The sequence below is a fragment of the Poecile atricapillus genome, chromosome 1 (assembly GCF_030490865.1).
Source record: "Poecile atricapillus isolate bPoeAtr1 chromosome 1, bPoeAtr1.hap1, whole genome shotgun sequence".
NCBI lineage: Eukaryota > Metazoa > Chordata > Aves > Passeriformes > Paridae > Poecile > Poecile atricapillus.
Genome location: NC_081249.1, coordinates 86,847,921 through 86,874,584, shown reverse-complemented (window position 1 = coordinate 86,874,584; position 26,664 = coordinate 86,847,921). Strand labels below are relative to the sequence as shown.

Sequence of the window (26,664 nt, the reverse complement as noted above, 5' to 3'; positions counted from 1 at the left end):
AAAAGAAAGTCACTACTGAAACAGTCAATTATTTTGTATTTCCTTATATAGTGAAGAATTAACATTTACAATGTCACAAAAATCTGTAATGGTGTCCTTATAATGTTTGCTCTTTGAAAGGTAGAGCTTACGTGATTTCCATCTCTTTAAAGGTCTAGTCCATTTTAGGATTAAAACTGATAAAATACCTTTTTATTTGTCAAAAGTTAAGCAAGTTGAAGCAGACTATGTTACATATGTTCTAACAACTTGAGCAGAATACCTGACAGCAGAGGTATTCTGCTTAGGTGGTCAGAGAACCCCTGCTCCAATTACACTAATTAATGGTGTTAAGTTGTAGGGAACCTTTCTTATTATACAGAAAGGTTTTCTTGCTCTGTACTTCAATATAGGGCAGGTATTGAGCTGGGGGCTGTCTTGCTGTGCTTGTTACTCATCTTGACACATCTGTGAGTAAAGCATGGAAGAACAGATATTGGAAGAGACACAGTAGTGATTTGATCCATTTTGTCAAGGTGTGAAGTAAAAAGACTAGGTGTGCCAATGCTCTTGATTTTTTAGCTGAGAAGGAGGTTGGACTGAACTGACACAGTTATTAGGGTAAAAGATTTTGTTCACCATAATAGTTGTAATGTAACACCCATGAAATAATATGCTCAAAATCCATGCTATCAAGGCAGTTTCTGTCTAGAGAATAATTAGATCTTGTAGGGAAACACAGCAGTCAGAAGATCAATAAATATTTCCCTTGAGTTCTAAGAACTTGATTTGAAAGTATCCTCTAGGTGTTGTGTCAGTTGCCTTGTTTTGGTACAATGCTAGGGTGCTTTGAGGGGGATGATTTCCTTTTAATTTAAGTTTTTTCAAGGACACAAGAAGTCTTTTGTAAAAAGCTATGTAAGTGTTCTCTTTAGCTGTTAAAAATACACAGCTATGAATTGTTTGACAAGCAGTTTAGAAATAGAGCATAGATAGAGCTGTTGGAGCACAATGCGAAGGTGATTCTCATTACAAGTCCCTTTGATATGCTTACCATCACAACACTGGGCATTCCCAGTCCCTGGGAAAGCATAAAGAGGTTTAAGTCAACTCAATCCCGTTGCTCTCTTCAAAAGTCTTTTGGCTAATCATTCTGATTTTATCCTCTAGGTTGGGCGGAGCCCTGGATACAGTCCCCACATGCCGGTTTAGTTACCTTGGGAGGACATTCAGGCTCTTGCTCCTCTCCTTTACACATGCAATTGATTCACTCAGCTGAGAGTCAATCTCCTAACTGTTACAAACCTTGATCTTAAAAGCCACCTTTTGGTCTCTTTTGTCATATAATGGTTTGAGTTGGAAGGGACCTTAAAGATCATCTTGTTTCACCTTCCCTGTTATGGTCAGGGATACCTTCTGTTAGACCAGGCTGCTCAAAGCCCTGTCCAACCTGGCCTTAAACACTTCCAGGGATGGGGCAGCCACAAATTCTCTGGGCAACCTGTGCCAGTGCTTCAGCACCTCATAGTCAAGAATTTCCTCTTACTATCTAAAGTAAACCTATCCTCTTTCAGTTCAAAGCCATTCTCCCTTGTCCTGTCACTACTTGCCTTGTAAATACTCACCATCTTTCTTGTAGTCTCAGGTACTAGAAGGCTGCAATTAGGTCGCCTAAAGTCTTCTCTGGGCTGAACATTCCCAATTCTCTCAGCCTTTCCTTATGGATGGGGTGTTCCACTCCTCTAGTCATCATATGATTAGGTCAACTTTCTTAGCCACAGCTGTGGTCAGTCACTTCCCATATTTTCCCAGAGCTTCACAGGCACATCACATTTGCTTATCTCTTCTGAGCCTGTCCATGAGTTTACTGGTCCATTACATGGAGAAAAGAGCTGTGAGTACATAGAATCTGAAGTTTGTGGCATTTATATCGGTGTTAGACTTGTTTAGCATCTGTCTTTGCTTGAAGTAGTAAGTACAATTATAATTCTTCCCAGTTTCATGCCCTGACCTTAGAGATGGAATATTTTTATCTTTGATGTGCTAGATGCAGGCTTTATGTAACACAGAGTGATGTGATACGGAGAGAGACCAGCTTAGGATGACTCTGGTGTGATGACTTTGTCAGTGTTTGGGTTCCATATCCAAGTAACTGCCCTTGAGTGATGAGGTAAAAGGGTATCTTCACCACCAATTTGGCTTACTGTGAAAAGTGCCAGAATTGCTTTGTGAACCTAGTATGAAAAGTGAAGCTGCTGCTTCCAAATTTCTTGTTATGCACATTCAATAGATTATTTTGGTTTCCCCACCACCAATAAAAGTTACTTGCTTTGACATCTGAATGGTTGACCTAACTGCTGAAATTGCTGATGTCCTGACATTATGCTTACTTTCTGGTAAAGTCAGGATTTATTTAAAAGTATAATTTGAGACACTCAGGATGGTAAATAGATTATGTGTCCTAATTTATAATGCCTTCTTCCTTGCTTTCCAGTAGAAGAGTAGAAGAGCATATTGTTTTGCTTTCTGTCTTATGTATGAAACAAAATAAAAACATGGTTTCATCTGTTGGCCAGACAGGTGACACTGGTACAAAATTGCTACTTTGCTTAGATTGGGCAAGGAAATTTTGAGTTTTAGTACTGATTCTGTTTTAAGTGATGTATTTATATCTGACAAAACATTGAATGAGGGTTTTTTTTGACATTGCAGATGGGTCTCACATCACCCATCTTAACATTACAGTGGGCTAAACCTTTGCATCTGTTTTTTATTGCTTAGAATTTGTCCTTATTAATATGCATCAGACTCTTAAGTCTTAAATGTCTCTTTGAGGGAGTTTGTGAATTTTTTGCCGAGTCATGCAGTGGAAGGAGGACACTTCAAGGAAAAAAGAATGTTTATCCCCAAATCTGTGAAGATATTTTGGGAAGGACAAGCTTGGAACGGGAACTCAATTTGACTCAAGTGGCTTTTGCTAGTCAAAGTAGACATAAATTTGTCCTGAATTATTACAATTAAAAAACCCCCAATCTGTTAAGTATCTTAGAGACTTATTTAAGCTTCAGAGCTAAAACATTTGAAACATAGCTGTGTATTATGCAGAAGAAAGGACCTCTGGTGTTGTGGCCTTCTGTCTGCTGTGGGATGGGAGATAGTTTGGTCTGAGCACACAATTTAAAGTAGAGATCTTCTTTCATATTGGTTATGCCTCTTCTCTCTGACACAATGAATGGTCCACTCAAATACAGTGGAGACAAGATGATTGAAATTGGTTTGGCATTGGGGACTGAGGTGCCAGTGAAGAAAAATCTGGTGTGAAGTGTACTTTGCCAACATGCTGGAACAAGAAATGGTAACAGGAAGTGATTGCAGAGAAACTCTTGCTCAATCAGTAAGGAGTTGCTTTCCTCATGAAGGAAGTTGGAGATTGCAACTGGTGGGAGCATGGGTTTTGTGTTGGAATTTGCAAACTGAACAAGGAGACTCCAATGGGAAACAAGTTTGAAGGCAAGGCAGGCAAGTGACAAATTACAGTAGTATTCAAAATTGCAGGCAAAGAAACTACATGACAGTAGGAGAAATCAGTGGTTTGAAAATTAACTGGAATGTCTGAGGGTGCTATGCTATGCAGGGGTGAGTGGGGAGTGAGAATTTGGGGCAAAGCAAGCTGGTCTCACCCTCATGTGCTATTCCACCATGTCAGGTGTTACTTAGGTGCCAAAGGATGAAGTTTGCTTTTGGTTATCTGAAAGTATGAAGATAAAATTCTATTATGACTAGCAGCAGCAAATGACCAAAACCTAGAAATTGGCAAAATTTGATTTGGAATTTTGTCGTCTTTGTTGTGTATTTGTTTTCAGCTACCACATTTTAAATTACTTAATTACTTGCTACTCTTTTGTCAGCCTCCTTAAAGTACATGGTGTTCTGCTCTGCAAATGTAACTTGCAGTATGGTGGAGAGGACAATTTGTAGGATGCCTTTTTTGTGATTACAAAAATTTGTGACAATTGAAGCAGAGCATTGCTGGAAGAAAGATGTTAGTCTGGTGATTTAAATTGAGCTGCTCAGAAATTGCCTTTAATTGCATGTTTCTGCATTTTCTGAGTGCTCAGACTTTGGATGCTAGGATCAGCTTTGTGAAAGAGCTGAGTACTTAGATCCACAAATGAAGTAAATCAGAACAGCATGAACAACTGAGAAATCATGGTCTCCCAAATGTGGCATCTAGAATTCCTCTGTCAACACTTATCTCTGAGTTTCCCTCTCCCATATGGAAGATCAGTAGAATATTCACTGATGGTGAACGCACTGGTGGTGTTAACAAAGTTAATTATGATTGTGAAGGACTTAGATATTACTGTGATAAGCACAATACAAGAAACTCAAGAAGAAATTAATAGTGGTGTGTTTTAAGCAAGGATTTCAGTATACCAGTCCATGGATTACACACTAAACAATGTAAAAGAAAATACAGTCCTCAGTCGCTGCTTGTTAAATGGGTGCTGTACCTTCTGTGCACATTAGGTATCTGCTATGGAGAAAAAGAATGTTTGTTTGTGTAATTGAAGACAGTATGTATGTGGGGTACTAGATCAGTGCTATGGACATCCTTAGTTGTGACCTTTTCTAGCCTTTATGTGCTTGACTTTGTGGCTGCAATAGTTTTCTCTTAATGTAGCTTTTGAATGTAATATTGAATGTCCACATTCTTTGTAAATAAAGTATGTGCACATAGGGACTGTGCTGGATGCATCAACACTGTTTACTATCCAGGTTTTGAAAAATGTAGATGTAGGGGAAACCAGGAGTGCTGGAATGATAACTAATTATTTGGGTGACCTAATACTCTTCTATTTGAATAACAGTCCATGGATAAAATTACATTGAAGATAATATGTATTCTGTCAGTGAGACTGAGGAATTTTACCTAAGTAGCTGGGGGGGGTTGGTTACTTGTACCTTGTTCTCCCTCATACTTGTTTCATGAATATGTAAATTGGCATGTCCCCATTGTTATTGTACTCAGCTACTTTGGAAATCGGCTTATTCCATTCTTGGAATTCAGTTTGCGTTCTTTTGGCAGCACTGCTTTCAGTATTTATATTTCATATTTTATGAGGTGCCTTACAAGCTGATTTTCTTGGTTAAGGGTATCTTCATATATATAAAAAAGTAATATATTACTTTTGGATATCAACATAAAGTGTTGGGCCTTCTGTTCCTGGATGAGGAACAGCCTCACAGGGTGAGCTACATTCTTAGTTCTGTGGTCAGGCAGCATGCCCTTCTTTGAGTTGGGATTTTCCTTAGCATGAAGTAGGAAGGGAGTACTAGTGAGCCTGGCTGAACCTGCCATGACAGAGGCAGCTGGTTGTTATGATCATGAAATTATTTTTTGTGAGCTTCAGGTTCCCTGCACCAGCCACACTGTTCTAGAAAGCAGAGCCATGCAAATCTTGCCTGTCTGTGCTGTGGGGCAGCTTTCTTTCCTATGTGATGCCTTTTTTTGGAATGAAGGTTGTTAATAACAGAAGAGGCCATTCCAGGTTCTCTTGCTAGTGTTACTATGTGTCCTTGTTCCCTTGACTCAGACAACATTTGGGAATATCCTGTAGACTCAGAGTAAACGTTTCACTCTCTTTTGTCTGGAGGGCAGTCCATCTCTGCTTATTCCCAGTGAGACAGAGCTTTAGTAAGTATATCTTAAAAATCCTTTTCTACAAAACTAGATTCAAACTCAAGTCAGGACCTAAAGGGGATTGCCCTTTGTGTCCTTGATCATTTTCTAATGAAATAATAAAATAAATGCATCTTTCTGTGTAGGTCTATGTTGTTGATTGACTGCTTCCACCAGAAAAGTGAAATGATGGTGTGCGAGGCCCATTTTCAGTTGTTTATTTAGAGCTTAACAATAAAAGCTAACAACTTCTTTCCCCACTTTGTTACTTTGCTTTCCACACAGGATTTGCCTTTACCATATATTAAATTTCTTCTTTGATCTCTTCCCAGGTTTCCTTGTGGTCAGAGAATCAGGCCTTGGCTCCTATCTCTGCCCTGCAACTGTCAAACCTATAAAAGCACTTTCCGCTTCCAGCAGGAAGAGCTTGATCTCTAATTTTTTAATGACTGTAAGAATTTGTCAGATGATCTTGATAATGTGAAAGGAGGACAGGATGTTGCCCAGTGAACCCACAGATCTAGTTTGAGATGTGAAGCATGGCATTGTGGAGCAAGTATCCTCCTGTTACAGCTGGGCATAACAATAAGTAACTTAAGAGGCATACTGCAGGGGAAGGCCCCAGAGAATCATAGGGATAATTGAGTTTGAAAGGGGCATTTAAAAGCCATCTGGACCAGCCTCTAGTCACAGCAGCCAACTTGAAAGCTGGAGCCAGCTCTGAAGTTAGGTCAGGTTGCTTGTGGTGTGTGAAGTCAGGTTTTGAATATCTCCAAGGATGAAGCTTTCACAGACTTTCAGGGTAGTCTGTCACAAAGTTAGACCACCCTCATAGAGTGGGTGGTTAGATTTATGGTCTCAAGGTGTTAGCATGCTGTATCAGTTGCTGGGCTCTTGTCTAGCTCTGTGCACTCCAGAGCAGAGCTGCATGCATGTGATCTGCTCCTTTGTGTAGGGCACAATCCCTTCTTATATTCCCAACCTGTCCTTCTAAAGGAGCCTTTATCCATTCAACACAGTACCTCAGGCATGCAAACTATCCAGCTGCCAATTGAGGAGACATGAGTTGAGGTTGTGGTGTAAGTGCAGGTAGAAAGGTAGAAAGAACTTGGTATTGACTGGAGATTTTTGGGATGTGCATGTTCATATTCTGCTTCCTTTTGTTTTTCTGTCAGTCTTCCCAGGATCGTTGTGGCCTAAGACTGAAATGGTTCTTTGTGCACTCCTCCTTATATTCTTGGAGCTAAAGTGAGGCAGGATTCTGAAAGTGCATGCCCTTTGTGGATGCTTTGAGGATACTGTACATGTAAACTGCATGTCTTACTGCTCTAACAACTCTGGCAGCTCGGTCTTTGTAGCAGTTTTGATGCAAATTTTTCTTAATCTGAGAGAGTGGAAGCCACTGGAGAATGTATTACCTGCATAGGTCAGGAGGACAGGAGTTGGAGAAACAGAAATCAGTGTGGTTTGTTTTTACAGAGTTGGAGGCTGGGCTAGCATAGTGACCATCGAGTTGTAAGTCCAGAAAGAAGAATACCTACCTCACTATAGAGAATTCTAGTCTCAAAACAGCACTGTCTTGACAATTTAAACTGTTCAGATCCTTGCTGTAATCCAGGTTTCTCTGTTGCAGCTGACACCTGGATTCATCAGATCCTGCAATGAGCTTGTTCAGCTTGCAACACCTGCAGAAATTGAATTCCACAAAAGAACAGAAGAGTTTCCTGCTGGTGTACCAGCTCACCAGTGGGTCTGTGTATGAGTGATGGGGAGTGGGTGGTACTGCATGCCACTGTAGGATTGCGTGGAGCTGGAGAGTAAAACTGTTGGCAGCAACAGGATTTAAGTCAAAATTGTCTTAGAACCACAACCTTATGTGAGTGCTTTCTCCAACATAGGAATTTATAAAGAGGTGCTCATTTCTTCCCCTTTCTTGCTTAGGTCTTCCAAGGTTCATAGTGTGCTGTTAAACCTTTTCCTTTCAGAGTTTTTAATCTTTTAAAGTTGTCAGAGTCTAGGAATGAATGTAAATTGCAATTTGGTAACTTAGAACAGATCAAGAGTGGCATTTGGTAATGAAATTCCGTGACTGTGTTCCTGTAAAATGGAGGAACTTGAAGAAAAATGTAATCTGCTAATATTTAAAGGCAATTCTTCAAATAATCTGTGGAAGATATAAATGAATTAAGGAGATTTATCATACCTGAAATGGTTGTTTCTCTCCTCTGCCATTGACTTGTTTGTGATGAGAAGTATAGCCCCTTAATGATTTTTATTTCTTTGTAAATTGGACGGGTGATTATTTCAGAAAAGACAAGAGAGCTTTAGAACTTGTAGTGTAAATGAAATGTTTATAAAGATACTTACCAGCTTGTAGGGATTGGCAGGCACAGAATTACCCTTACAGTCTAGAGATTAGTGGTAAATTGGCTGATCTCTTAAATGTGTTGCCTTCAAAGGTCAAAACAAGCTGACAGTGGGGTGTCTGTGAGTACAGTACTACCACTGCATGATGTTTTTATTTGAGTGGACTGGTTGGAAGGACTGTGTAATAATGAGGAACATTTTCTTTCAAGAAGAAAGTTATAGATTGTATGGAGTGTATTAATTAGGGAGCATATTAAGTATCTTAATTAGTTAACATGTTTTTGTGACTAGGTGGAAGCTTCTGCATCCAGATCACATGCAAAATAATACTGTGGTGTTATATCTGTATTTTCACTACATTATGGGCATGGAGCATGTGTACAGCTACTGCAGTGTAGTTTTAACCCTCTAAAACCAGAAAGAGGAGACAAGCTCAGCGAGCTTGCTTACAGAGGTGCGGGAAAAATGGAATTCTTCCTTCTCTACTTTTGGTTTGTGTATGGTTTTATGTTAATGTCTGTCAAAACTAAGAAATTTTGGGTTATAGCTTTTGCTCTAGAATGACTTTTAGGGGACTGAAGGTGTTTGTGTAGGAAAACACTGTACTCATGACACTTGAAACTGTTTTATACTATATGTCTAAGTAAAAGTTTTTCCTCTCACACATTAAAAAACCCCCATAAAACCACAGACTCTCTCAGTTGATCAGAATTGATATTATATCTGCAAGCTTTAGAGACAGTTTTATTGCAATTTTTTTCCCAAAAATACCACAGCTAAATTCCTTCTTTTAAGAAGAATGCAGTTGTTTCCAAAATCAGTGCTTCCAGTTCATAAATTTAATGCAGTTTTGACTAGGAAGGCATTAGAGTGCAGTGACAGGTCAAAACAATAAATTGAGGGGAAATCTTTCCAGTCTTCAGAATTCAGGCTTGGCTAAATATGTTTAGGAAAAATTGGAAAAGAGAGGAAGTTGGATAGAATTTATTAAAAGTTTCTGAGAGTGTAGGCATTCTAGGTATCTTTTCTGTTATGGAAGACAGATATGAAGGATCTGTGTCTTCATTACAAATTGAAAACTTGTGTTGGATGCTTCTCCACTTTGCTTCAGCACTTTGCTTTAGTAAATAATACCTTCTTACATCTCCTGGTGTAAGAAGGTATTGTTTGGTAGCAGAGAGATGAGGTGCATTATGTTAGGCATTTTAAATGTTTTTAGTATGTTTTGATATTACAGGAAAAAAAATTAGCTTCATCTCAGATGGAAGGAGACCATATTATGGGTTGCTTGAAATCTTCCTTGGGATTTCTCTCTGCTTTTGGAAAGACCTTTCCAATCACCCTTTTATTTTTCAGATGTGTCCTTAACTTTTTTCCTTCACCTGATATTCAGAATGAGCAGAAACAGCACATGTAAAACATGGGAAGGAATGATTGAGTGTTAAGAGTGGAGTTAGTTTACAGTAAGGCTCACATATATTTAGCAATATGCGTAAACAAATATATATGCAAAATTTGTATGCAAAATATGTAGTTTACATACATTTAGCAATTTTAGGTTAATGGTTGGACTTGATTTTAGATGTTCTTTACAGCCTTAATGATTTTATGATTCTGTTCTTGTTCTGAAACACTGAATTAGGATGAGATTGTTTAGTGTTTATAACTTTCTGCATTTGAGTTGGGGAGGGGATTCCAGAACTTGTTATTTCTAAGGCTCTCAGTGTTGGTAGGCTCTGGATAGATGATACAGGACAGATACCTGCCACAAGTGGGTGTTCTCCCAGTTGAGGATGCTTTAGACTTTTGAAACATCGTCAGTTATGCTTAATTGGCCCAGGAATGTCCTGAGATCACCTTGTGGAACTATTGTACAAAAATCCTAATGAAATACAAGAGGCTCCACCTAAACTACATATAAACTAAAATATCATGTCTGGATTATAAACAGATGTCTCCTTTTGAAGTGTGGTCTGTGCTGAGCAGTGGGTTTAGGTAAAGGTTTCATCATAAGACCTTGCTAAATATACAGCTCCTGGTTTCCAAAATGCTTTTTTTTTTTTCAGAATACAGTGGCATAGTACTGTTCTAGAGAGATCAGTTTTGTTTCTGCTCAGTGTGATTTCCTTGGCACTGCTGAGCTATGGAAGTGTATCTTGATGGGAAGGCCTTTCTGGTTAAGTTTTTGTAGAGAAGGAAGGTCAGGTCATATTGAACACATAGTGTTGAATGTTAGCACTTGTTAATTTGGTTTGCAAAATAGTGAGCAGGAGAGGAAGGGAGAGAATATAAACTTAAAACACCCAGCATGGAACTATTGTAGAAATCTGTTTCTGTGGATACTAGGGTAAAAAATAGCTTGGTAATACTAGATACCAAAGAGGCTTTTACATTGGAGTGAAATTTTGGAGGAATTGTGACAACTTAATGTTCAGACTAATAAACTGTGTCTGTCCGGTGATAAGTGATATAGAGAAAATTCCTGTGAGACTTCAAAGGGGAAGTTCAGTTTGGTGTTAATAAACTGGTGGTTCTCTGAAATTTCAGTGCTTAGCTGCCTTTCAGAGGTTAAGTTCTGGTTCAAATAAAATTGCATTTAAAAAGTGATCTAGTTTTATCTAGCATACAGCTGCCACAAGCAGCCACTTCTCAGAAGAGGAATTTAACTTCAGTGACTGCCTCTTTCTTTGGCAAAAACCCCAGGAATTGCCAATTGCACCAAAAGACTTATATATTTCAATGAAGTTATGTTTTTCAAACAAGAGTTGAAAAAATTTGGAAAAATAAAATGTTTATCACCCAATTTCTGGGAATTTTATATTGTTTATAGTTAGGTTATAACATAGATATATAAAGTTAAATCAATATAGCAGTAGGCTTTTGAGGTATAGAGTAGTATTTCATTAATGTTAATTCTACTTCTGTTAATTATTCCTAAATTCTGACACAGTCTTGGCAGAATGTATGTTTGAAGTATTCTGAGTTTTGAAAATTTTAGAGATTTAGTTGTGGTTGAGTTTAGTGAGGAAATGTGTAACTTGTTATCGCAGTAATCTGCTATTAAAGTTTGGGATATCTCCCTTCTGAGCTTTAAGCTTGCTTTAATATTGCAATTAGGGTGAAACACATTTAATTCCCTGCAAGTAAACTGTAAGTAATTATTAAACACTTTATAATGATTTAATGCAAATATTATGCAGTGTCTTGTGGGTGACAGATATTGGGAGGACAAATGAACCAGAAATAGGAATGCACTGATTTGAGGGCAGGGGTGAGTCCAGGCTTGTAGAAAAATCCAGTGATGTCTGTGAGAACAACTGATGAATTGTGAAGAGCAAGTAACAGGACGTAATATCATCAAAATAGGAGGAAAGGTTTGTGTGATAGAAGGCTTGCCTGTTTCTCCCAGCTGACTGAGTTGAATTCATTATAGCCTGCTTGCTGAGTGATTGTTCATTTGGGAAACGTTAGCAACTCCATGGATGGGTGGATGAATAAATTTGTGTAACAAAGTTCTGAGAGCTGGAGATTTTCAGGGTAGCATACAGATCTCTGAGGAAAAATCTGGGTAATGTATCTGGAAGTTCCCAGACCTTGCTAGCTCCTGTTGGGAATGTAGTGGGAGTTGGTATATGTTTTGTGCTAGTGACATTCTTCAGATTTTGTTTTTTGTAATGCAGCATGCATGATGACCAACCATTAATCCACTTATATGCTGGTATGCCTGTTAGAAGAAGTACTCCACATACTGTAGCTGTCTGAATACTGAAACATTTTTTTTCCTGCTTCGTTTTACTTCCATATTTAAGAAAGCTGGTGTTTACTGGGGGTTTTGCTAAAGACAGAAGTAATCACTGAAGTTAAAATGGCAGCCTGTGGCAGCTGAGGCCATACAGTGAGGATTCTTTGCATAGTTACCCATGTTGTACATGGAATAATTAACTTTGTTGTCACATTTGGGCACTTCTCATAGCCACACAATTCTCAGACAAATTCTGTGAAATTATACGTTTGGAAGTCAGTTTGAAAGAAGTGACTAGAATGTTTTATGTTGCTGCATTCATGGAAGCACTGCATAGGGAGCTTTGGCAAACCCGCATTTTGTGCATCATTCCTGCTCTTTTAATCTGTTTGGTCAGAAATGGATTTGAAAGGTCGTGAGCATTCATGGGTAGCAAGGCAGTGTACCAGCTGTCTCCAGGCACAGTGAAAAGCTTGGTCTTTTATAAATTTATTTACTATTACTAAAGTTTAATCTTTTGTTAAAAGTGCCTGATGTTTGCTAAATCAAGATATATAAAGCATCTGAAATTATTTTTGATGTCCTTGCAATCTTCAAGTTCTTAGATTTACCTTCGGAAACTACGTTCTCTCTGTGAACACATTTGCATTGTTTCAGCTAAAAGTACAATTGTTTGTAACATGCAAACTGGACATGAGATACTGCTTTACAGTAGTTACTAATCTGCTGATGAATGATTCTTGTAGAGATTGAAAGGGATTTGTGTAGGCTACAAAAGGAATATAATGAGTTTCAAAAATGTTAGCAATTTAAAATACTGCTTGGATGTGAATTAAAATGTTCAGAAGTCACACAGTTACTTGAAATCTTGATCCTTTTTAGCCATCCAAAATGCCATCATTGTGTTTTCTTTCCCAGGGCATGTTTGTCCTCCCTAAAATTGCTTTAAATCAGGTTTCTGAGAGACAGCTGTCATCCCGAGTGTCTTACTATGCGAATAGGCTCTGCCATGCTGTAGGTTACTGCCTCAGCAGCTTCATAAGGGTGTAGACTTATATCTTCTGATCTCACAGGTAACAGCAGTAGTCATCTCTGCCTCTTTCTTCTGTCTTTAGTACAGTTTAATGCTGTGTCTGTTTTCTGTGGTATTCACAGGTTCATGTGATGACTTCTACCTTTTGGGTCGAAATAACCCTTTTTAGCAGAGACCAGCTGCTTTGCATTTTAAGCTTGCCTGCTGTTCTTTGGGAGTGAAAAGCAGGAGGACTGGTTGGGCCAACTGATGAATAATCATGCATTTACCCACTCAGCTGTTTTTGAGAGAAACTTGAGGCTCTGACTTTGGGGGATATAGTGTAACTGGTCAAGTTTATTCTCAGGTGATTACAGTTCACATTGCAAAAATTTCTTTTGTACTTTGTCTGAATACTGTGATGATTGGTGTATAATGTTATAGGTGTACCATTATCCATTTTGGAGAATATTGTCTTGCAGAGGAAGAGCAAAGACAGGTGGAACTGAGTGAAAGAATAGGTCTTATTCAAGAGCAGGGTTTACATCTGTTTTTATTGTGTGATATTTCAACTCAGGAGTCTTTCCATCATAGAGCCAAAGAATACCCAAATATTTTACGATAACCTAAAAAATTGTTCCTCAGGCACTGGTAAAATGGTTGTTATATGATAAGAAAGTTCATAGTATTGGATAAGCTTGAAATCTCCCTTTCCTTGCTTATAGTATTGGTACTTCAAAGGACCGTATAGCTGTCTCTTTGCTGTGTCTGCAATGTCATGGGCATCCACTGAAAAAGTCAACAAATGGATCAACTTGTTATTTGTCAAGGTATTTCTGTATGATCTTAGTGTCTGCCTTTTGTGTGTTTGTGAGGTCAGTTCATTGTCCACAGGCAACAGTGAGTCTGGCCTGCTATTACTGTTTTGAGATCAGGATGGCTCTATAACTGCAAAGAAAAGAGGGTTCATATTAGCTGTGTGCAGTTGTGTGCCACACTGTGAAAAAGGTCACTTGGTTTGTTAAGCCTGGAGAAGAGGAGGCTGAGGGAAGACCTTGAGTGGTCTGTAGCTTCCTCACGAGGGGAAGCAGAGGGGCAGAAACCGATCTCTTCTATGTGGTGACCACTGACAGGACTCGAGGGAATGGCCTGGAGCTGAATCAGGGGAGGTTTAGGTTGGATATCAGGAGAGGTTCTTACACAGAGAGTGGTTGGGGACTGAACAGGCCCTCCAGGAAAGTCATCACTGCACCAAGCCTGACAGAGTTCAAAAAGTGTTTGGAGAATGCTCACAAGCACAGGGTGTGGTTATTGGGGCTGTTCTGTGCAGTGCTAGGAGTTGGGCATGATGACCCTTGTCGGTCCCTTTCATCTTAGCAAAACCTATGATTTAAAAAAAAAAATTACCTCTTAACAACTAAGACTACATCTCTGTAGTCTTATTTTCCCTTATTCCTCTTTGCATTCATGAATCTTTATTTTTAAAAAAAAAAATCCATACATATTAATATCTTCTGTGTTACTGCTTTCGGCACATCATAGTGAATAAATATTATTTTATCAGCCCACTTGGCAATAATGACCATTAACCTGATTGTTAGCTGGTGGGTCTCAGATGGAATGCTGCATGCATGCTTGTTTCAAAATGGCAGAATCTGCCTCTCCTTTTTACTGTAATAAAGCTGCTTCTGTTTGCAGCACTGTGTTGCTGGGAAACTGCAGCTAATTTTTATGGCGCATGTCAGTAGTAGTGATTCAAATTATACATTTCATTGAGTAGCTCTTCTTTTTGTTTGCAAACTGCCTTCTATAAGGGGTGAGAAATTTTTTTCTGGGGAGAACAGTATTCAGACCAGAGAATATGACTCAATCTGAAACAAAAACTCAGAGTATTGATAACATCACTGTACTTCCAAAATCACTTTGGGGGGGATGGTGGCCTGGCTAAATTTACACTAGTCTGATAGTCAAGTCTAACACAGGTATTCAGGAGAGTTCCAGGTGAGAGAAACACATCTCCTCAAACTGCTGTTTTTCTTTTTCAGACTCCATGGTGCAAAACTTCAGCGTGTGGCGTGACTTTAAAGCAAAACAACAAAATAGACTGAGAGATTATGAATTGGAAAACTGTGTCGTTTTGGTTCACAACACAGATAACGGTGGCAATTCTGGGGCTGTGTAGAAAATGCAGTCCTTTTTAAAATGATTGTTGCACAGCTTGCATGTGGATCAGGACATGCATGCAATTACATTGGTAAAATGTGGGTGTAATTGGGCATGCACCTAAATGGAAGAATACATGTGTAAGGTGGAATCTGAATAATAAGTAAAAAGTATTCTGCTTGCTGAATCTGTACTTCTTTTCTGGCTAAAGGAGATGGTAGTCCATTTTGTGCTGTTCACGGTCTGCTTAGGTTTGTAGCAGTGTCTTGTTTTTAATCTTGCTTGAGATGCCTCTCTAAAATGGGGGGTGTGTGTGTGTCTGAAGCCTGCTTGCTTAAACACGCGAGTCATGTCAGCTGCAATGCGGCAGTGCTTGGTGCTAATGAGGTGAGCAGCCAGAGCACCCGTCTGCTTATGTTTGCTCATCTCTGTGCAATTATGGCTGTGGGGATTGGAAAAAGGGATTTGTATTGGATGTGGCTCTGTTTTGGCCTTTCCAGAGTGTGGTTCTGTGTTCTCCTGAGGACTGGGCAGCACATTTCAACTTCCATTTTGGGAGTTAGGTGGTTGCTTCATTGTATTTAATGCAAGGTCTAAAATACATCCTGATTGGAAGAAGAAAAGGAAAAAGGGAAGTACAGAGAGGGGAACACCCCTCCCCCTGCCCCTTCTTCTCTTCTCCCTTCCTCCCAATTCCCCTCCAATTAATTCTAATGCACCTTGAAATGAAATCTATAGCCTGGCAATTGGTGCCTTAATGTAGAGTAGATACAAGTCTGTATGTGTAATGTAGCATCTTTGGAATACAGTAATCAGGTAATAAAATTTGGTTAGATCTCACTAGTTACAGGTGGCTTTTGGTAGGCACAACATGCAGATGCACTGTGATTTCTCAGCTCACTTTTTTTGTTGTTGTGTTTTCTTTTGTTTTGTTTTTTAACCCTTAAGGTGCTGACAGCAGTGTGAACTGAGTATTTTTTGCTGAAGTAATAAAGTTTTGCTTTCAACATAAGGCAGATAAAGTGAATATCAAACCTTGTTTGTCTTTTCCCATCCTCAGATGCCAGACTGTCTCCATCGAGCTTGATGCCTTTCTGTCCAATCCTGTTGTATTCAGATTCCTGCAGCTTGTCTTTCAGTGTTTCTTTTTCAGAGAATTACTATAAAACTATAGGTTATGATTAAGTAATATATTGATCTTGGTGGCAAAGTTGGCTTTCCTTCTAGTTCCTGCCTTTGTCACAGGCTGTTCCCTGTTAGCTGATAAAGCTTTTTCTGAGTACTTAATTTAATTGTTGAAATGACTTGTTAAAAGTACTGCTGGTTTTTTGCATTTTTTTAAGGCTCGTATCTAGTCTCTGTTACTTTGGCAGCATGTTGTGTAACCTGGTACCACAAAGAGAGGGATCAATACAGCTGGGACTGGGAAAGGTATGAACTGCATCCTGTAGGCAAGAACCAGCAGTGGGAGGCAGGAACTTCCTGAGCTGTTGATACAGCTGATGTAAGTGTAGTGTTCAGCTTATACCCATAGAAAGGACAGAGTGTCAACCTATAAACAAATGTCCTTCACCCTGGGAAGGAGCCCAAGACTGTGTGCCCTAATTACATCTGGTTTTTGCTTGGTCCTAGTTTTAAGTGAGTTAAGAGAGACATGAATGAAAGCACAACTGATGAGATGCGTGCTAGGGAGAGTTGTGCTGTTTTAACACTCATTGTTGAAGTCTGGTATCTCTGTGATCACTGATACTGCAGTATTTCTGTGCCTGTTTACCTTTACCTGGAGACCTTATGACTTAAGATTGGGATGTTTTTCCTCTCTTCCTTCTTTAGGTCTCCGGGTGAAAGGGGAGCTCATTACTGCTTACCCGCAAGTGGTGGTTGTGCGTGTGCCAACACCTTGGGTCCAGAGTGACAGCGACATCACAGTCCTTCGCCACCTAGAGAAGATGGGCTGCCGATTGATGAATCGCCCTCAAGCCATCCTCAACTGTGTCAACAAGTTCTGGACATTTCAGGAACTTGCTGGCCATGGTGTGCCTCTTCCAGACACTTTTTCATATGGTAAGGCTGTTGGATCAAAAAGGTAGCATAGTTGCCTGGACAACTTAGGCTTTTGCAATGCAAAAGATCCAAGTTTTGGAAATCCATAGCAATTTAGTAGCCAGTTCCACAGCTGGAAGTGTTCAGTAACCAGAAAGGAAGTTAAAGTCATGACAGCCAGATTCTGGTTTTGTCTTGGTTATTACCTTTTGATGCTTTGAAAAGAGTACTTGAACTGTACTTCAGCCTTCCAAGCAACTGACTTTGGCTATTAGTGCTATAATACTTTCTGTTCTTTTCCAGTTGCACAAAACAACAGGCAAGAGCTTGTACATAAGTACTACAGAAAACTAGACTTTGGTACAACCTGAAAGTAGATTAAACTCCTGTATGAATAACAGTGTCCGCAAATACATTAGTTTTTGTGAAAGGACAAGAGTAGCAAAGAATATGAGCCCTTTTAACAATAGTTTGGGCTTTGTTTCCCATCAAAACAGTTAATTATTGTTTATTGTGCCTGCCTTTGGAATCTCTGGTATCTCTGGTTCCTGACAGAGTGCTAGATTAGAGGAACCATTAGCCTGAGCTACCCTCATCCTATTTCTGCTTTTAATTACAATCTATTAAAGAACTGCAGACACCTCTCAACCTTCTGTTCCTTCTGGGAATACCAGTGCTTTCCTCTGCTTTGTGTGATTGCATCAATAGGCTTTTGAAATGGGAACTTGACAAAATGAGAAAAAAAATTGACATGGCTTTCTATCAATTACTGTGAATTACTGTTTCCATCAATTACCATGAAAACACATTTGAGAACAAACTTACCCTTTCTTTATACATGTGGTGGCTCTAAATTGTTGAGAAAGGAGTGAGTTTTTAATTTTTGTGGGGAAGGGGAGACAATGAATGATGCTTAAAAATGGAAGAACATACCTGTTTGATCATAACTCCCACTTCTGTTAGTGCCTGCCTCTGGAATTTGACAGAAGCATGACTTTCTTTTTTTCTTTTTTCTTTCTGTTTTATTAAACCACAAATATCAAGTTATCAGTGAGAGCTGACTTTGCCAAGTAAAGCAGGTTGTGCTGAATGACATGTTACTCCATGACATGTGTTCAACTCCATGGCAGGGTCTTGATGGCTGCTGCTGGCTTTACGACTTTGTGTCTTGTCTTGATTTCTCCGCTTTACTGCACAATGTGTTAGAGGAGGCTTGTCCCTTTGTCTGCTGAATTTACTCTTTATTTCTTTATTTCTTGTGGTCAACCTTCTTTAAATTGAACTCAAGTAACCTTGAAGTATCAACCATAATTGTGTGAATGGCCATTAGAAGCTACTTTCTAAGGTCCTTACAGATGCAACAAGATTAAAAGGTTGAAGTACTACTTCAGGATATAGGGAGAATGAGATACAGGAGACTTAAGTGTTCAGAAGGGAGGAGGTGGACTGACAAGGTCTGGGTTGTTGCTGCTCTGTGGATTATGCCTTGTCATTGTGTTCTGTGTTGCTTTCTTGGTTAATAGTTTGGATGGAACTGTTACTAGTGTTATGTGTCCTGTTTTCCTGTTAGACATTTGAAAAGATGGGAGTTGATAAAGTAAAAGGGATAAACTGGAACAAGGTGGTAGAATTGGGGCATTCAGATTTGGAAGATTAGATTGAGTCTTTTGGGATTGTGATCAAGAGGCCTTTGACAGCTTGTGTCTTCAATTCCAAGGAAGTAGGTCTTAGTATCCCACATGTAATAAACAGCTTCAAAGTCTGATCATGCTCCATGACCAAGGTCTTCCTAAGTGATAATTTTTTCTGCATTATCTAAGCTGTAAGGGTGGGAGGAATGTATGGCAATTACATCCCAAATTTGGCCACAACAGACTGGTGGCACATAATGTTGTTGGTTTTCTTTTTGCCAGGTGGTCATGAGAATTTTTCCAAAATGATTGATGAGGCGGAAGTGCTGGAGTTCCCTATGGTGGTGAAGAACACGCGGGGTCATCGAGGTGGGTGTGAGGTCAGGGGTGAGAGCAAGGAGTATTCTGAGCAGCACTCCAAGATTTTGTCTCATCAAGGAATGATAGCTAAGAAGATCTGTTAGATGTTGGACTTCTTACCAATACATCTAAATTCTACCACCCTTGAATGCTGAATGTTGAATAGTGCAGCACTGGGAAACAGTTTTAGTAGAACCCAGTCTTGCAAGGGCAGGATGGAAAGCATTCAAAATTATGGTGCATTGGTGACTTCTATGAGGAAAGCTTTGAACTGGAATAATGGGAGGTCTGGCCTTTGTGAAGTCGAAAGAAGCCTGCATGGATTTTAGGGATGTTTTTAAATAGGCCTAAGAAATGAAATCTCAGTTCATTCAATGACTTTTTTCCTTCTTGACTGTCTATAATTAGGGTTCTGATTTAAATAAAATCTTCCATATTGTTTGTAAAACTGGATCTCTATTTTTCAGAAAAATACCTCTGACAGTGTCAGTGGTATTACCACAGTTTCAAATTAAATTGCTCTGGTATTAGTCTTTTGTTTTAAGTGTTGAATATAAAACAAACATCAACTTAATTTAGTGTTAGATAGTGGTTACTAAAGGAAACCATGTTTAAATCAATTTCAGAGGTTATTTGCACAGGAAGTTGCTCTGTTTTTAATATACTTTAAAACAAATTTAATAAATACTAGATCTAAAAAGAGACTAAAAATGAAGTTAAAGTACAAAACCAGGAATTACTTCAAGCAAAATCATAACTAGGAGACACCATTTCTTTCTTTTTTTCTGTCTATCAGTTTGCCCTCACTCTGCTGCTCTGATGCTTCTCTTGTGCTGGCATGAGTGCTTCTGTAGCCATATAGTAAATGGGTTCAGGAACTGATGTTGAATGGATCTAGATGGGTTATTTTGACTCAGATTAATTCCTTACATGACTTAGCACTTACTTGCACAAATGCTGGTGTTGATGTAATGGAAGAGAGCAAAACGCTGGGGCAGAGGAAGATCTGACCAGCTGCTGTTGGCAGCAATACCTGTTAGTGTGGTTTTAAAGTGAGGGTGGAGCTCTAAAGCCAAGGTGGAGTTTGATGTTGCAGGAAGGTGAACTTGACAGTGGAATATCTGAGACAGTGGGTTTGACTTAACACTGCTTCTTGTGAAGATCTACTAAATAATTTTAGAGTTTCAGCTATTGATTTTCTTCTCCCTTTTTTAGCCAGGATTCCTGTAAATTTGTTTACAAGTTTTGCTTTAAAGCACTTTAAATTCCAGGTATTTTAAAGCAAATTTATGCAAAGTACATATATTTTCACACTAAGAGAGTTGGGGAAACTTTTTCAAATTAATTGAAGAGCACCCATTTGCAAATTATATTTAAAATAAATAGGCAAACATGGTCATTGGTACTGGCTTATGAATAAAAGTCATACTCTTCTAGGCCAATTTTCTGCACAGGTTGCTGCTCCAGCAAATGGGCCAATCCTGGTTTTGCCAAGATGTCATGCTGCTGCATAATTCACAAGAGCTAAGCAGTTCCTCTCCAAGGCATCATTCTTCCTATTCCATTTCAGGAATACAGTAGGATTATTAATTGCCCTTAGATAAAGTTTGGAGTGGGAGAAAGGCCATGGAGGTTTTTTTCTTTTGTGAATTTTAAGCTTACATTCTCATGTCTCTGTCATGAGAAATTCCATGTTCCTCAAACAGTGTCCTGTATTATGGAGATTTTAAATCCTATCTAAACAGAGGCTGCTCTAGTTGGGCATAAGAGCACTTGGTGGAATGCTACTGCTGCATTTCTGTTCTCTTACTTAAGGAAGGCAGTTTATCAGTTTATGTTTGTACTCTGTTAAACACTGTAGCAGAATTGAATGACAGTTCTGCTACAAGAGAAAGTGTGCAGCTTTATTGCAAAACATAAATCTAGTATGACATAGAGCCCTTAAGGAAGGGGAAAAGAAGTTGGGAAATGTAGATAAAGATGGAAAGGGATGCAGTCTTGTGAGACTGGAAATTGGATAGAAAGTAGTAGAGTCTGTTTTAGGGATGGCTTTAACCAGTATGAATATAACTGGAAAAGAACTAAGAAGTCTGGTGTGCTCTAAAAATGAAAGGGAATGAAATTACTGATTTTGGTTAAAAAATCCAGGTCCTAGAGATGTTTGCTTGCAGAAAAGCTAGTGATTTGTCAAAGAGGTTTTTTTTCAGTTGTAGGATAATCCATTCATTTTATGTTTCGTGGAATCTTCTGGTAAATTATCTTGGATACTGGGGAGTGGAATGTTTTCCTCTGAATGGAGTTCTTCAATTGCAAACTTCATTCTGGACTTGTGAGCCCTTTTGAGTATTGGGAAGAGCAGCTCTCAGGAACTTCCTAACAGAGAAGGAAGTGGGTGATTCTGCAGGGACACTAGGGACTTCAGAGTTCTTAGATGCCCAGTGTTTAACAGTTTCATGTTGTTGGTTCCCGTGTGTCAAAGCTGTAGGCTGTGGGTCCTGTCCTCTTGGATGAACAGAATTGTTACTAATTACATGTTGGCTGCTCTTTAAGTATTTCTTCCTTTTTTTTCTCTCACTAAGGACTTGTACCAAAAGAAGTTGAAACTGCAAGACTACCTCCTTAATCTAAAGCTTTTTTCTTTTTCCTTGCTTCTTTTTCTTTTTTTTTAAACTCACGTCTCCTTAGCTCTGTCAGTACTTTAACACTTAAAAGCACTGAATCAGTGGAACTCTGTTGTCCATGGAAGAATTGGTAGCGGATGATGTATAACCCAGAGATGGGGCCTCTGAGAATGGGCACTGTGCTGGTCAGAGGTTTTACTTTCATGTGCTGAATCATTGATGCAGCTCAGATGACTAAGTGCTTTCAACATCCCGATGTTCTTTCCTCCATACAGGTAAAGCTGTGTTCCTGGCACGAGACAAGCACCATTTGGCAGACCTAAGCCATTTGATCCGTCACGATGCCCCTTACTTATTTCAAAAATACGTTAAGGAGTCCCATGGCAAGGATGTGCGCGTCATCGTAGTGGGAGGCCGTGTGGTGGGCACCATGCTCCGCTGCTCGACAGATGGGAGGATGCAGAGTAACTGCTCACTTGGTAGGAAAAGCATTGCTCATAGTTTTGATCAGGATATTTCAACCCAGTTGAAAAACCATGAAACTGACTGAAATAAGCTGCAGTTGTTATTTTGTGTTAATTTTGCTTGCTGCTGGGGGTTTAAAGGGGAAACACAAGAAAAAGGATTAAGTAAGAACCACGTTGAGCAAACACAGAAGGAGAGATGATTTTTACTCAAAGTATTTGGTAGATGGGATGATGACAAGCAGGGGAAAGTTCTGGAACACAAATGGAGCAACTTGATGTGGTAATGGCAGTTTGATGCTAATGTCATATTATCAGTTGTTTCATCCTGCTGAGAGGAACAGAAAATGAAGGAAGACAGAAACAACACTTAAGGGGGGTGGAGGAGTCAGTCAGTTGGCAAGAGAGTAGAAGAATATGTTAAGTGAGGAAAGTGTTGAAGGCAATAAGCAATTGGATTGCACTGTGCATCTTCTGTGCTACCTTAAGTCTGTCAGATTCCTCCCTGTTACCTCTTCCCCCAGAGTCCATATCTGGGAGAAAGAGGAGGTTACTGCATTGATTGTAGCATACTCAGAACTAAGATTCTGCAGAGCTTTGGGTGTTGGGCATGGGGGTTTCTGAGGGTAAAACGAGGAAGGATGTTTGAGGCTGCCTGGCTGAAACTGTACAGAACCTGAGCAGGGATGGGACAAAGTGTGTTCATGTGTAGTGCAGTTCTGGTTAGTCAAAATGTCTAAGAGATTTTAGTTACTGCTTCATGCATAGGAAGCATAGCCTGAAAGGTTTTTCTAAATATTTGGGTTTTTTTGTTTTTTTTCTTATTGTTTGGTTTAGTTTTAAATTTAAGTATTGTGATAGATGAAGCTTGAGTCAGTTAATACCTAGGTGATGGACTGTGAACTTGACCAGCTGAAGTTCAGACACAAATGTTCCCTAATTCTTGCTTTAGAGACCGTTATCTGTGATAGCAAGTTGAGAGGGATGATAATGTCTTAATCCCTATTCCCCTCAATTATATCTACAGTTAGAGTTGTAGTCTTAGCAATAGCTCTAGGTTTAATTTTGCTGAAATATTTCTTGTGATCACTTACAAATATGTAAGGAAAACCTCTGTCTTAGAAGGAACAAGGGTGGTTTGTTAGTTCATTTTTTTCATATCCTGGGATCATAAAAATGTGTATTTTTTCCTGACAAAAAAGTCATCGCTTAACTGTTTTTAAACAAATCATAATCTTGACCTGCCAAAGGCAGGTCAGAATCTTTAAAAATCCTGGTGTGGAATCAAGTTCATTAGTAGTCACAGTGGGAAAGAGGTCACTTTCTAAGTCATCGGCAGTGTGCTTGCAGGCTCACTTTGAAGCTTCCCAGCCGAAAAGCACCGCCCAATTGAGAAGGATGTCAGTCACCTGTGACCTGCGTGCAGACAGCAAGTGTTTTTCACTTTTTCCAGGTGGTGTAGGAATGATGTGCACGCTGAGCGAACAAGGCAAGCAGTTGGCAGTCCAAGTGTCAAACATCCTGGGGATGGATGTGTGCGGCATTGACCTGCTGATGAAGGACGACGGCTCATTCTACGTCTGCGAGGCCAATGCAAATGTAGGTTTCATTGCCTTTGACAAGGCTTGTAATTTAGATGTAGCTGGTATCATAGCGGACTATGCCGCTTCCCTGCTGGCCCCCGGCCGCTTGACGCGGCGCATGTCCTTGCTCTCCGTGGTGTCCACGGCCAGCGAGACTAGCGAGCCAGAGCTGGGCCCTCCAGCTGGGGCCGCTGTCGACAACATGAGTGCTAGCTCCAGCTCTGTCGACAGCGACCCTGAGACCACGGAGAGAGAGTTGCTCACCAAGCTCCCGGGGGCTCTCTTCAACATGAACCAGCTATTAGCCAATGAGATCAAGCTCCTTGTGGAGTGATGCCACATGTAAATAGGTGACCAACAGAACTCTCTCTTGTAAATTTTTTTTTTTAAACCAACTTGCAATGCTGTTTATCAGAGATGCTGAGAGGAATGAGGAAAGGGGGGTGGGTGTGTCAGTCAAGAGAGCAAAAGTAAAAGTCACACGTGCTGTGATTGCTGTCCCTACTTATTTGCGGAACATTAAATTGTCTTCATTCTTCACCAGTTTTACTGTGGAGATGCTCAGTCCATAACCAAGCGGCAATTTTATTTGGATGCTGCTTTGGTCCCCAGATGTATTGCAGTTCCTGTGTTTTCACGGGCAAGCATTGAAGTGTGATTCACACTTGAAGATTTTCAGAAAGTTGCCTGGCAGCTCTCTAGAAACTTTTGAGAATTACCGCACCAGTTAAGTCTCTTCTACCTCTGTAAGGCTTGATCCTGTAAATTTCTGAGTGCCTCAAATTCTTTATGTGTGTTGAAGGTGTTAAATACCAAGTATTTCAAAATTCCTGGACACCTACTGTTCCTACTCTTGTAGATGGGAGCTGTAAGTTCAGGATTCTTTTAAAGTCATCACTTTCTGACCTTGCAGGATACAGCCTTTCAAATGATGAGGCTGAGAGAAGTGTCAGTTGACTTAATGTGAACTTTCTGTAAAAATCTGTAAATTGTGCCATCTTGGTATTAAGTAGCAGCTTTGTGTCTAAATTTCTTTATAAAGCTTTTAAAGGAGGATGCTTCTGTTTTTCTCATTTCAAATATTGATTTTGGAAGGTATATAGGGGAATTGGTCATATTCTATTTGTGGGCAGAAGTGGCATGTTTTTAGCTATTTTTTGCATGGTTGGAGGAGATAAACAGCACTGTAATGTTTGGTATACAAAATGATGTTTAATCTAATGTGAAAAAGAATTACACTAGTTTAAAGCAAACGTGCATCGACTTGTATTTGTTAGTGTTTTAGTCTTTCTGAGAGAGATCTGCAATGTTAATGTTCCTTTTTCTTTAATACATGCTAGTCCAACACTCCCTTCTCTATGCCTGCATCTTTAACAGTGGCCAAAGTGAAAACACCGCAGACTGTTTGTTAAGAAAACACTGAGTTATAGCCTGTACATTGGTGGGGGGGGTTGTTGTTTGTTTTCATTTTTTGCTTTTTTTTTTGGAGGGAGAAATGTGGTAAGGTGTGGAGGAGGGAAGAGCTGGTTAAAAGTGATTAGTCATCCAGAGGAACTTTAGAATAAAGCTGCAGTTCATACAATACTTACCAGGCTTACTTTTTCCCCACTGGACATAAAAAAACCAATGCTGGCATAAATCCAAAGAGCATAACTGGGGAGAAATATTCAGTTCTTAGTTTTGGAAAACATGTGGCAGATCTGAAAAAGAAAAAAAAAAAAAAAAGAAGGAAAAAGGAGAAAAAAAGAAAAAAAAGAGAGCTCAGCCAGAGTTAAAAAAAGAAAAAAAAATAACCTAGGTCCACAAACAATTAAGGGATTAATCCTGGACCCTTACATGTGTGTGGTGTGAGTGCACACACTTGTGTGTGTTTGTGTGTGCACAATTGTTTTGCTTTATTTTTTTGAGGGTGTAGGCTGTTTAGCTCCTAATTTTTTTCCAGACTTCCTGATTTTCCTTAATCCTTCTGGCTGTGCATTTTATCATTAGCCTTGAGCTGGTTTGGAAAACAGATAACCAAAACAGATACTGAGTCCATTTTTCAGTCCCTGTCTTCCTCCTCCTTTTCCTCTTCCTTCTCCCTTTTCATTCCCCTCTTATTCTCGGGGTTCATAAAGCCCTGGAACTATATATATATATAAATATATATATAAAGATAAGCCTCTTTTTTAAAAACGAAAAGTAAAACGTTTACAATTGAAAAATCATCTTGTGAAAACAGGTTTGTTTGGAGGGGGGTTGTGTGTGTGCAATGCTGCTGTTTTCTGGATACTTTAATGGAGCATGTCCCATGTACCCTCTGAGGTTCTGCACTGCCCACCTCTGTGGCCCTTCCTCACCTCTCTGCTGCTCTGCTGTTTTACCTTCACTTGGACCTTAAACACAACTCACGGACACTATGCAGAGAGTCTTCAAGAGGCAATAAACAGAACAGTATTAACCTACTTTATGGAGGTTTGATCATGCTTCTTTGTACAGTTTGGTTTTTTTATTTTAAAAGGAATGTAATAAAATGGCTTTTTTTTTTTTTTTTTAGAATTAAATATTATTATTAAAATCAAGTGAAAGGTTGACTGTTGGTGTTAAGCAGGAGGGTGGACCAACTGGTCCAGCAAAAAAAGGATCTTCAGCAGTAAAGGTATTTTCAAATCCTTACTGAGTCTTCAAGTGCACAGGTTATACCTGAAGAATATAAAGGTCTTCAACTTCCATGAACAGTTACAGAATGACAGAACATGAAGTAATCTAATTCTCTAGTCACTGAGCAGTAAACTGTCTCTTCCAAGAGCTCTACTTCCCTTGCTTGTTTATCTGAGAGGAATTTGGGGTGGAGGGTGGCTCTTTTAATTTTTTTTCTTTTTCTTTTTTTTTTTTTTTCTTTTTTTGGTGTGTGTTTTTTGTTTTGCTTTGTTTTGTTTTCCTTTTTTTGTCTCTTCCTTTTTACTGGTAGGTGCCTGCACTCCTTGAGAGGTTGGTAGGATCAACCCTTCCCTTTCTAGCTGTGACATACATTGAG

The 26,664-nt window shown here is 39.4% G+C and overlaps 1 protein-coding gene and 1 long non-coding RNA gene across 4 annotated transcripts in view; both read left to right on the top strand.

Annotated features, from left to right (window-relative positions):
* RIMKLB (ribosomal modification protein rimK like family member B) overlaps positions 1 to 26,176 on the top strand; it is a 40,554-nt gene extending 14,378 nt beyond the window's left edge. For all 3 annotated transcript variants that reach the window (XM_058859298.1, XM_058859279.1, XM_058859289.1), the window contains exons 4-7: positions 16,780 to 17,010; positions 18,903 to 18,989; positions 21,877 to 22,080; positions 23,519 to 26,176. In XM_058859298.1, the coding sequence (XP_058715281.1) occupies positions 16,780 to 17,010; positions 18,903 to 18,989; positions 21,877 to 22,080; positions 23,519 to 23,982 (986 nt within the window). In that variant the 3' untranslated portion in view covers positions 23,983 to 26,176. The remainder of the gene's footprint in view (positions 1 to 16,779; positions 17,011 to 18,902; positions 18,990 to 21,876; positions 22,081 to 23,518) is intronic.
* Positions 13,515 to 15,139, top strand: LOC131589637 (uncharacterized). Its single transcript, XR_009279805.1, has 2 exons — positions 13,515 to 13,613; positions 14,829 to 15,139. It is a non-coding gene; the product is annotated as an uncharacterized LOC131589637 (long non-coding RNA).
* Positions 26,177 to 26,664: the final 488 nt, after the last annotated feature.